General features: G+C 38.6%; 1 protein-coding gene across 1 annotated transcript; it reads right to left on the bottom strand.

Annotated features, from left to right (window-relative positions):
- Positions 1 to 7934: 7934 nt before the first annotated feature.
- LOC133632440 (oocyte zinc finger protein XlCOF22-like) lies at positions 7935 to 10492 on the bottom strand. The gene has a single exon (XM_062024850.1). The coding sequence runs from the start codon at positions 10174 to 10176 to the stop codon at positions 9193 to 9195; it is 984 nt and encodes a 327-aa protein (XP_061880834.1). The 5' UTR covers positions 10177 to 10492; the 3' UTR covers positions 7935 to 9192.
- Between the last annotated feature and the right edge of the window lie 1432 nt (positions 10493 to 11924).

The following is an 11924-nucleotide window of genomic DNA, read 5'->3' as shown; positions in this document are numbered from 1 at the left end:
TTTCTGTTATTCATTTTTCTGGTTCCTACACTATATATCAATATATATCAATACAGTCGGCAGGGATACAGTCTCTAAGCACACATGATTATATTTTTTTATTGACAAAAAAAAAAAAAGTACCATAACACCCCCGTATTTCCAACTAGGACTTTCCCCCATGTGTGTTGTGGCAAAATGTGAATGCCGGCCAAAAATGTATTTCCTTTGCGGGGGTGCGCAGCGCTCGCTGAACCTACATTTTGTCCTGGTGTGTCCACAGCAGATTACTAGGTGTGAGACAAACACTTTATCTTCCTGGTTATTGTAACGCTACGTGTTTGACATTATTTAAGACTTTATCATGCCCGGAAAAGGACAGTTTTCCTCTTCTGTGGCATTTATGTGATTTAAAGGACTGTTAGTCCGATGTTGATGTGATAAAACTTCTTTCTTGTTTGGAAGATACACACACAATTGTAACTGTTATTTCTTCCTGCACATAATAAATATGTACAACATGTTTGGATGTATTCATTTATGTAAAATTGTCATTAAATGTAATATTGCCTGACAAAAAGTGATTCGGCGTAATATTTTGATATTTACACACGTGCATTTTACTAGAATACCATATTTTCCGCTCTATAAGGTGCACCGGATTATAAGGCGCACCTTCAATGAATGGCATATTTTAAAACGTTGTTCATATATAAGGCGCACCTATGCATCCATTAGATGGAGCTGCGCTAAAGAGAATGTCAACAAAACAGTCCGATAGGTCAGTCAAACTGTATTAATAGATTACAAACCAGCGTTCTGACAACTCTGTTCACTCCCAAAATGAATAAACAGCTGTTTTATTATTTCCCCCGAGGTAAAGTCAGTGACGTGGTCTGTTGTTTATCTTTTAACAACCGCTAGGTATAACATGTAGTGCAACATTTATATCACATAGTGGAGGAGAACTTTTCCCTGATTCAATAAACACGTAAAAAACAGTGATACTGTTACGGTAAATCAAACGTTAGTGCAATCACAATATAGTAACACTCGAAATAGTGCAGAGCAATAACAATATATCAATAACTCAACGTTGCTCAAATGTTAATGTGCTCCGGCCCGGCTGCACCAAATCAATCAATCAATTAAGGCTGCAGCTAACGATTATTTTTCTATTGATTAATCTATAGATTATTTTGTAGATTAATCGGTCAATCTATAGATTATTTTTTTCGATTAATCTATAGATTATTTTTCCTTTTACCGATTATTTTTTTATTCAAAATGAAGATGAAAAAATAAATGTAGGCCAGTTTTTTCAAAAGGCATGGCTTTTATTTACAAAAAAAAAAGAAGTATGGCCACTCAGTCAACATTGACAACAACATGACAAAATATTCTGTAACAATGTAAACATTTAAAACTTTTAACATTTAACAAAATTAAAAGTAGCTTATTTGCTTTTTAATGTGCAAATATAAAAGTCAACATCCAGTGCAAATCTTAATATTCTGCAATAGTATAAGCATTTGAAAAGTAAAAGTATTGCTTATTTTGCTTTAAAATGTGCAAAAATAAAGATAAACATCCAATACAAAAAAGTGCAAAACGAAATATTCTGTAACAACAGTGTAAACATTTCAACAAAAGTGAAAGTATTGCTTATTTGCTAAAATGTGCAAAAATAAAGATAAACATCCAATACAAAAAAGTACCAATCTAAATATTCTGGAGCACTGTAAACATTAAGTATTGCTTTTAAAATGTGCAAAATAAACATCCAGTCCAACACAGTACACAATAACCAATTCTACTCATTCCAGTGAGTGACTAACAGTTGTAATGAAGAAAGGTTAGCATGTCTGCATGCTCTGGTTCTTTTCTTGTTTACAATATTCCCAGCAGCTGAAAATAAGCGCTCAGAAGGGGTCGATGTGGCTGGAACTGAGAGGTAATTAGCCTTCACCTCAAGCCAGGACTGCGAGTGAGCTGAGCTGCAGTTTATATTCCTAGAAGGTCAACGGGCTCATAGTGATGTTATTAGTAGTTGACTGGGAGGTGTTTATTATCATTTGGGGAGAGTCCGCTGCCTGATGCTCACCTGCTAAACACCTATCTGCTCCACGCTGAAGCGCTGACTACATGCGCTCTGAATACACACTGCTGATTGGCTGGTAACGCTCTGAATATGCACTGCTGATTGGCTGATAATGCTTCGTGTGTACCAATCAGATGGTTGTGTGGGTGGGACAATGCTGCGTGCTGAGACAGAGGCAAAAGGAGCAAAGCAGCTTGTTAACACTTTAGCTTTAGCTTAGAAACTCGTTCGGTACACCCCCGTACCGAACCGAAAGCCACGTACCGAAACGGTTCAATACAAATGACACATTCATGTTTTTGTGTCATGATGACAACGTATATTCGCGCGGACGATTGAATAGTTGATGGTTGATGGTTTTCTTTTCAAATGTTCGTTCATAGCCGTTGTGCTGCTATGATAGGCCATTTCCGCTCGACACAGTGTGCATACAACAACATTATTAGGCCGTTTATTGAAATACTCCCACACTTTTGGCGTGATTTTTCCCCCTCGTTCGCACCGCTTGCATCGTCTGCTTTGCGCTTCGCCACGACGGTAGTGTGACGTAAATATGCGACGCGTCGACGCACAAAAACGGCGTCGACGTATTTACGTAACCGATGACGTCGACTAAGTCGACGCGTCGTTTCAGCCTTACAATCAATCAAGCAATGTTTATTTATATAGCCCTAAATCACAAGTGTCTCAAAGGGCTGCACAAGCCACAACAGCATCCTCGGTACAGAGCCCACATACGGGCAAGGAAAAACTCACCCCAGTGGGACGTCGATGTGAATGACTATGAGAAACCTTGGAGAGGACCGCATATGTGGGTAACCCCCCCCCCTCTAGGGGAGACCGAAAGCACTGAATGTCGAGTGGGTCTGACATAATATTGTGAAAGTCCAGTCCATAGTGGATCCAACACATCAGCGAGAGTCCAGTCCATAGTGGGGCCAGCAGGAAACCGTCCCGAGCAGAGACGGGTCAGCAGCGCAGAGATGTCCCCAACCGATGCACAGGCTAGCGGTCCACCCGGGGTCCCGACTCTGGACAGCCAGCACTTCATCCATGGCCACCTGGACCTGTGCAACTCCCCCTCCCCAAGGGAGAGGGGAGCAGAGCAGAAAAGAAAAGAGACGGCGGATCAACTGGTCTAAAAAGGGGGTCTATTTAAAGGCTAGAGTATACAAATGAGTTTTAAGATGGGACTTAAATGCTTCTACTGCGGTAGCATCTCTAACTGTTACCGGGAGGGCATTCCATAGTACTGGAGCCCCAATAGAAAATGCTCTATTACGGAGCCCCTAAAGGGACATGGGAATTTTTTTTTTTTTAGACATGTATCTCGTGGCCACGAGAAAGTATCTCGTGGCCACGAGAAAGCATTGGATGCGTGCTGATGGTTTAGTGTGTGTTAAAATGGCAGTTTAGGAGTTAATATGGCTGTATTTCCAGATAGGACTTTCCCCCATGTGTGTTGTGGCAAAATGTGAATGCTTGATTAGTAGGTGTGAGACAAACACTTTATCTTCCTGGTTATTGTAACGCTACGTGTTTGACATTATTTAAGACGTTATCATGCCCGGGAAAGGACAGTTTTCCTCTTCTGTGGCTGTGGGGGGTGGGCGTGGCTTGCGGACCTGCAGTGAAGCGGAGTGTGTCAGTTAGTCCGATGTTGATGTGATCAAACTTATTTCTTGCTTGGAAGATACACACACAATTGTAACTGTTATTTCTTCCTGCAAATAATACATATGTACAACGTGTTTGGATGTATTCATTTATGTAAAATTGTCATTAAATGTAATATTGCCTGACAAAAAGTGATACGACGTACGTAATATTTTGATATTTACACATCGCATATTTACACACGCGCATCTGACTAGAATACCCTTATGTGCATTACATATATCAACATCAACTACCTACTGTACTGTTTACTTGTTGAAATACCCTTTTTAGAACAAATATCTACCCACATAATTTATATGTGTATATATAATATATATATATATGTGTATGTATGTATATGCATATATATATATATATATATATATATATATATATATATATATATATATATATATATATATATATACACATACATATATATATATATATATATATATATATATATATATATATATATATATATATATATATATATATATATATATATATATACATACATACATACATACATACATATACATATATATATATATATATATATATATATATATATATATATATATATATATATATACATATATATATGTATGTGTATCTATATATATATGTATGTGTATCTATATATATATGTATGTGTATCTATATATGTATATATATATATATGCATATATATACGTGTATGTATGTATATGCATATATATATATATATATATATATATATATATATATATATATATATATATATGCATATATATATATACGTGTATGTATGTATATGCATATATATATATATATATATATATATATATATATATATATATATATATATATATATATATATATATATATATATATATATATATGCATATACATACATACACATATATATATATATTATATATACACATATAAATTATGTGGGTAGATATTTGTTCTAAAAAGGGTATTTCAACAAGTAAACAGTACAGTAGGTAGTTGATGTTGATATATGTAATGCACATAAGGGTATTCTAGTCAGATGCGCGTGTGTAAATATGCGATGTGTAAATATCAAAATATTACGTACGTCGTATCACTTTTTGTCAGGCAATATTACATTTAATGACAATTTTACATAAATGAATACATCCAAACACGTTGTACATATTTATTATTTGCAGGAAGAAATAACAGTTACAATTGTGTGTGTATCTTCCAAGCAAGAAAGAAGTTTGATCACATCAACATCGGACTAACTGACACACTCCGCTTCACTGCAGGTCCGCAAGCCACGCCCACCCCCCACAGCCACAGAAGAGGAAAACTGTCCTTTCCCGGGCATGATAACGTCTTAAATAATGTCAAACACGTAGCGTTACAATAACCAGGAAGATAAAGTGTTTGTCTCACACCTACTAATCAAGCATTCACATTTTGCCACAACACACATGGGGGAAAGTCCTATCTGGAAATACAGCCATATTAACTCCTAAACTGCCATTTTAACACACACTAAACCATCAGCACGCATCCAATGCTTTCTCGTGGCCACGAGAAAGTTTCTCGTGGCCACGAGAAAGTTTCTCGTGGCCACGAGAAACTTTTTATTAAAAAAAAAAAAAAAAAAAAAAAAAAATATTTTTTTTTTTTTTTTTTTTTTTTTTTATAAAAAGTTTCTCGTGGCCACGAGAAAGTTTCTCGTGGCCACGAGATACTTTCTCGTGGCCACGAGATACATGTCTAAAAAAAAAAAAATTCCCATGTCCCTTTAGGGGCTCCGTACTCTATAGCCCGCAGACTTTTTTTGGGCTCTGGGAATCACTAATAAGCCGGAGTTCTTTGAAGGCAGATTTCTTGCCGGGACATATGGTACAATACAATTCGCAAGATAGGCTGGAGCTAGACCGTGTAGTATTTTATACGTAAGTAGTAAAACTTTAAAGTCACATCTTAAGTGCACAGGAAGCCAGTGCAGGTGAGCCAGTATAGGTATATATATATATATGTATATAAAGGTATATACAGTATAGGCGTAATATGATCAAACTTTCTTGTTCTTGTCAAGTCTAGCAGCCGCATTTTGTACCAACTGTAATCTTTTAATGCTAGACATAGGGAGACCCGAAAATAATATGTTACAGTAATCAAGACGAGACATAACGAACGCATGAATAATGATCTCAGCGTCGCTAGTGGACAAAAAATGGAACACATTTTTGCGATATTACGGAGATGAAAGAAGGCCGTTTTAGTAACACTCTTAATGATAATATAAATACATTTAATAAAGTCAAATACAAATAAGGCAACAAGAGAAGTATCATACCCTTCTCTTTTGTAAAGTAAATCTGAACAGCCGATATGGGCATCTACATCAACTATATGATTTGCCTGAGAAGCGGGACAGGGCAAAAAAAACCAAAAAAACGTGAGCCCCAGATATGCGTCTCGTGAGCACGAGAAACTATCCGGTGACCACCAGATATGTATCTCGTGAGCACGAGAAACTATCTGGTCGTGAGCACGAGAAACTATCTGGTGAGCACCAGATATGTATCTGGTGAGCACCAGATATGTATCTCGTAAGCACGAGAAACTATCTGGTGAGCACCAGATATGTATCTCGTGAGCAGGAGAAACGTTTGCGTGCGCACGAGATACATATCTGAAAAAAAAAAATACAAATAAAAAATAAATAAATAAATACAAAGATTCCCCCATTTCTTTAGGGGCTCCGTACATCCCTCTACCACTGGTGTGTGACGTCATCGCTGCCTGTGCAATGCGCACTGCCTTCCTGCGCCGGTCAAAACCAACACTGTGATTAATCATCATTCATTTATGGTAACGCAATATATAATTTTTAATAATCACATGCGTTAACATTGACAGCCTTAGTTGAAAGCCATACTGTTTTTTGAAAACTCATCAAATCACTGACCTGTGAATTGTGGCCCATTATCAGTGTTACTCCCTCCGAGGTCTTAATCAAGGCTCAAGTCGTCCGTTTTTCTCACAGACATTTATTTCAGCCACGTCTTCTTCACGTTACCAATGATGCCGAATATAATGCCGTCAGAAGTAATAAAATAAGCAAACCTAACTTACAATTAGTCTGACATCCAAAAAAGACAACTCTAAGGGAATAAAGTTTATTTTCAATCAGAGACTCCATTAACGTCTTCCACATAAACACTTGTCGTCTCATGCTGCTTCCTTAAAGGCCTACTGAAATGAGATTTTCTTATTTAAACGGGGATAGCAGGTCCATTCTAGCACATAGCGGCACGCACGTACGGGCAAGCGATCACAAATTTGGAAGCCGCAGCTGCGTACTCACGGTAGCGCGTATTCAACTCAAAGTCCTCCTGGTAAGAGTCTCTGTTGTCCCATCTCCACAGGCATGCGTATCCAACTCTAAGTCCTCCTGGTAAGAGTCTATGTTGTCCCATCTCCACAGGCATGCGTATCCAACTCTAAGTCCTCCTGGTAAGAGTCTATGTTGTCCCATCTCCACAGGCATGCGTATCCAACTCTAAGTCCTCCTGGTAAGAGTCTATGTTGTCCCAGTTCTCCACAGACCAATAGTAAAGCTTGACTGTCATCGTTTGGGAATGTAAACAATGAAACACCGGCTACGATGTAGCCGCTACGTGTTTGTGTTGCTGCAGCCGGCCGCTAATACACCGCTTCCCACCTACAGCTTTCTTCTTTGCTATCTCCATTGTTCATCAAATTGCAAAAGATTCACCAACACAGATGTCCAGAATACTGTGGAATTTTGCGATGAAAACAGAGCAGTTTAATAGCTGGCCACAATGCTGTCCCAAAATGTCCGCTACAATCTGTGACGTCACACGCAAACGTCATCATACAGAGACGTTTTCAGCAGAATATTTCGAGGGAAATTTAAAACTGCACTTTACGAATCTAACCCGTATTGGCATGTGTTGCAATGTTAAGATTTCATCATTGATATATAAACTATCAGACTGCGTGGTTGGTAGTAGTGGCTTTCAGTAGGCCTTTAATTCCCTCACATATTAATTGTCCCCCCAACAACGTGACCAAACCGGAACAAAACATATTCCCCACTCAATTGACATGGGTTTGTACCAAAAAAAAAAAAAAAAAAAAAAAAAAAAAAATATGACTGACAATTTCAGACTGTTTTTCTTATTTTACTTCAGCCCAAAATAGAACAAGCACATTCTGAAAATGTACATATCAAAATAATCCTCTTGACAAAACACTTCAAGTTAGTTGACCATTTAGAGGGAAAACAATTGTGAATTTTCAAAAACACCTTGAAGAACACAATGAAGTTAGACTTAATCTCAGTTTATCTACAAAGCAATTAAACTTTAAGTCACAACCCATCTAGGATTAAACAAAAAACAAAATAAAGCATGAATAAAAACTATTCTATGCGTCAACTACCTCATTTGTCATTTCCACATATTAATCCTGTGCTAACTCAACAAACCATACAAACTGAGGTAGAAACTATTCAAGAGTGTTGAGTTACTTCCTGTCTTCTAGACATAATGTGTATTGATACAAAAATAAAAGCTGTGAAATGTGTGAACAATTTCAACAAAGCACAAATAAAAAGTTAAAAGACTGACAGTATTGCAGTAAATCACACACTGTTCACTTTCTTTACATTTGCACAGAAGACAATCATTTTCACAGAACTATATCAGTGTGCAGTGTCTCATGCTGCATTTTAAGTGGGGTTACTGATTGCTTATTTTACTCTTGTTTTACGTTGGGTGGAGGGGGAGGAGTCACAGCCCCGCTTTACCGTGTACCTCTTGCTTGGTGTACTTGCTCGCCCCGGTATGAATTATTTGCTTGCATAACAGAATTGCTATTGCGACATCCAGTGGACACATTTAGAACAGCAGTGTCTTTCATTAAAAAAACAGCTGAATTTTACACTTCTCAAACTCATCTGGCGGGCCGGATTGAACCTGTTATGCCCGAATGTCGAAGGAGGTGGGGGTTGGGTTGTGGGTGCTGGGGTTTAATTGCTCATATGTCTCTGATTTGCACAACAATCAGTCTGAGGAGTAAAAGTTGGCAGTTTGTTATGCAAACAGTTACCCAGCATCACTTATGTGTCAACGTCAGTTTTGACACATCTCAACTTTGCAGTGAAAAAGGGTGTAGTGCAGGTTTTTGAGCGTGCACAAAGTTGACACATGAGGCCCCAGGTCCCTGGACTGAAGAAGGAGTAACCAAGCACTCGAAGCATCATCTATTTTACTGTTCAGGAAGGTTTCAGATACAGAGAAGACATGGGGTCATGAGTAGATAAGATTATGCTCCAAATAATCCAAGTTTGTATGAATACCTCAGATATTTGTGAAAGAAGCAGAGAGGAGGTCCTGGGTAGGGTGGATGTCACCACATATGAGCAACATACCACAAACTAAACAGCTAATTGATTATTTTCCCTTGTGTGTTCTCATGTGTTTTACTGCGTCTGCATTAAATGGGAACCTTTTACAGCACACTGAACAACTAAATGGTTTTTCTCCAGTGTGTGTTCTAATGTGTTGAGTCAATTTGCTCTTAACAGAAAAGCTTTTGCCACAAAGTGAACACTTATATGGTTTTTCACCTGTGTGTGTTCTCATGTGTTCAATCAAACTGCTCTTAACAGAAAAGCTTTTACCACAAAGTGAACAACTAAATGATTTTTCTCCAGAGTGTGTTCTCATGTGTTGAGTCAAGTTGCTCTTAACAGAAAAGCTTTTGCCACAAACTGAACACTTAAATGTTTTTTCACCTGTGTGTGTTCTCATGTGGTAAGTCAAATTATTACTTCGTGAAAAGCTTTTTCCACAAACTGAACAACTAAATGGTTTTTCACCTGTGTGTGTTCTCATGTGGTGAGTCAAATTGATATTTCGAGAAAAGCTTTTGCCACAAACTGAACAAGTAAATGTTTTTTCACCTGTGTGTGTTCTCATGTGGTGAGTCAAATTGATATTTCGAGAAAAGCTTTTTCCACAAACTGAACAACTAAATGGTTTTTCACCTGTGTGTGTTCTCATGTGTTCAGTCAAATCACAATTTCGGGAAAAGCTTTTGCCACAAACTGAACAACGGAATGGTTTTTCACCTGTGTGTGTTCTCATGTGTCGAGTCAAACGGCTCTTAAAATAATAGTTTTTACCACAAATTGAACAGTTAAATTTTTTTTCTCCTGTGTGTATTCTCATGTGTTCAGTCAAACGAAAATTTAGAGGAAAGCTTTTGCCACAAACTGAACAATTAAATGGTTTTTCACCTGTGTGTGTTCTCATGTGTCGAGTCAAAAGGCTCTTGTTATTAAACCTTCTAGCACAAACCGAGCAGCTCAAACATGTTTTACCTCTTTTCTTTGAAGAGCATTCAGAGTGTTTGTTGTCAGTGTGAGTCCTCATATCACCTTCACAGTCTGTATCGCTGCTCAAAGGTTCTTCAACCTCGTCTTCAGCCTCACTATCTGATAGTGGAGCTAAGAGGTTGTCTACTTGTGGTTTCTCTTCATCATCTTCAGTCTTCACAGAGAGAATACTCAGTGGAAACTTGGTGTAATCAGCTTCCTCTCGTCCTAGAAGACACTCTCCCTCCTGAGTGATGCAGAGTTCCTCCTCTTCCTTTTTAATGCAGGGTGGTTGTGGAGTCTCCTGCTTCAAAGTGGAGCTCCCCCCTAACTGAGGGGAAACTTCTTCTGGATAACCGATCAGCTGCTGGACGTCTGCAAGACACAAACAATAAAAACACACTTTATTTTATGTACTGTATGTGTGTGTAGTAGGGTTGTACAGTATACTGCTACTAATAAAGTATTGTGGTACTAATCAATTGAAATCAGAACTATGACACCTTTTTTTAAAAGTACCGGTACCGTTCTTTCATCTGAATGCCGCTGTGCGGCGGTGACTACAGAGCGGAGGCGCATGATGTTGAGTGTGTCAAAACGCACACACAAAGTGCATACAAGCAATAACATGGTGGAGAGGAAGAAAGGCAACAAAGGACAATTCTACTGGTTAATAAAGAGGGTGCGTGAAGTGCAATATGGAGGTATTTGGGCTTCTAAACTAACAATAAAGGTGACACTTTAAACAGGGACCCGCCGCTCTGCAAGGGTTGCTTTACACCTTTCCTGTTTGTGGGCTCCCAGACCGTGGTCGAGGAGCGCAAGGGAGACGTTCCCTCCAGGGCCCATGTTTTGTCGGGGGTAACACTGGGTCCATAAAGCTCCGCTCTTTGGTCGGAAGGACGAGGCCGTCGATTAGTTACAACTTGCTCACTTTATTTATTATTTCCACAGGGCACAACCGGACATCCACCATGCTATTAACACTCCTGCACATGCTACCACTACCTCTCCTTACTTGCCCACTCACTTACTCACGTCACTCACCCCACATACTGCCACTCTTAAAGGTGCACACACACATACGTTACTCTCACAATAGCTGCTTTAAAACACGCCTTGCCAAATGTGGTGATTAGTATTACCACCTTTGCTTCAGACTTAGGTCAACATTTAAATAATAAGCATTCAGATCTGCACAAGGAGTTTAAATAGTGACAGGTATAATGTAGTTGTTACTAGAGATGTCCGATAATGGCTTTTTTGCCGATATCCGATATTCTGATATTGTCCGATATCAACCGATACCGATATATATAGTCGTGGAATTAACACATTATTATGCCTAATTTTGTTGTGATGCCCCGCTGGATGCATTAAACAATGTAACAAGGTTTTCCAAAATAAATCAACTCAAGTTATGGAAAAAAAATGCCAACATGGCACTGCCATATTTATTATTGAAGTCACAAAGTGCATTATTTTTTTTAACATGCCTCAAAACAGCGGCTTGGAATTTGGGACATGCTCTCCCTGAAAGTGCATGAGGAGGTTGAGGTGGGCGGGTTGAGGTGTGGGGGGGAAGGGGGTCCCGGAAGAGTTAGTGCTGCACGGGGTTCTGGATATTTGTTCTGTTGTGTTTATGTTGTGTTACGGTGCGGATGTTCTCCCGAAACGTGTTTGTCATTCTTGTTTGGTGTGGGTTCACAGTGTGGCGCATATTTGTAACAGTGTTAAAGTTGTTTATACGGGCACCCTCAGTGTGACCTGTATGGCTGTTGACCAAGTATGCTTTGCATTCACTTG

The sequence above is a fragment of the Entelurus aequoreus genome, linkage group LG17 (assembly GCF_033978785.1).
Source record: "Entelurus aequoreus isolate RoL-2023_Sb linkage group LG17, RoL_Eaeq_v1.1, whole genome shotgun sequence".
Classification (NCBI taxonomy): domain Eukaryota; kingdom Metazoa; phylum Chordata; class Actinopteri; order Syngnathiformes; family Syngnathidae; genus Entelurus; species Entelurus aequoreus.
Note: the sequence above shows the minus strand (reverse complement) of the source record. Positions and strands in the feature narration are given on the sequence as shown.

Coding starts and splice junctions, on each gene's coding strand:
- LOC133632440 (XM_062024850.1), bottom strand. CDS start 10,176: ATGAGGACTCACACTGACAACAAACACTCTGAATGCTCTTCAAAGAAA.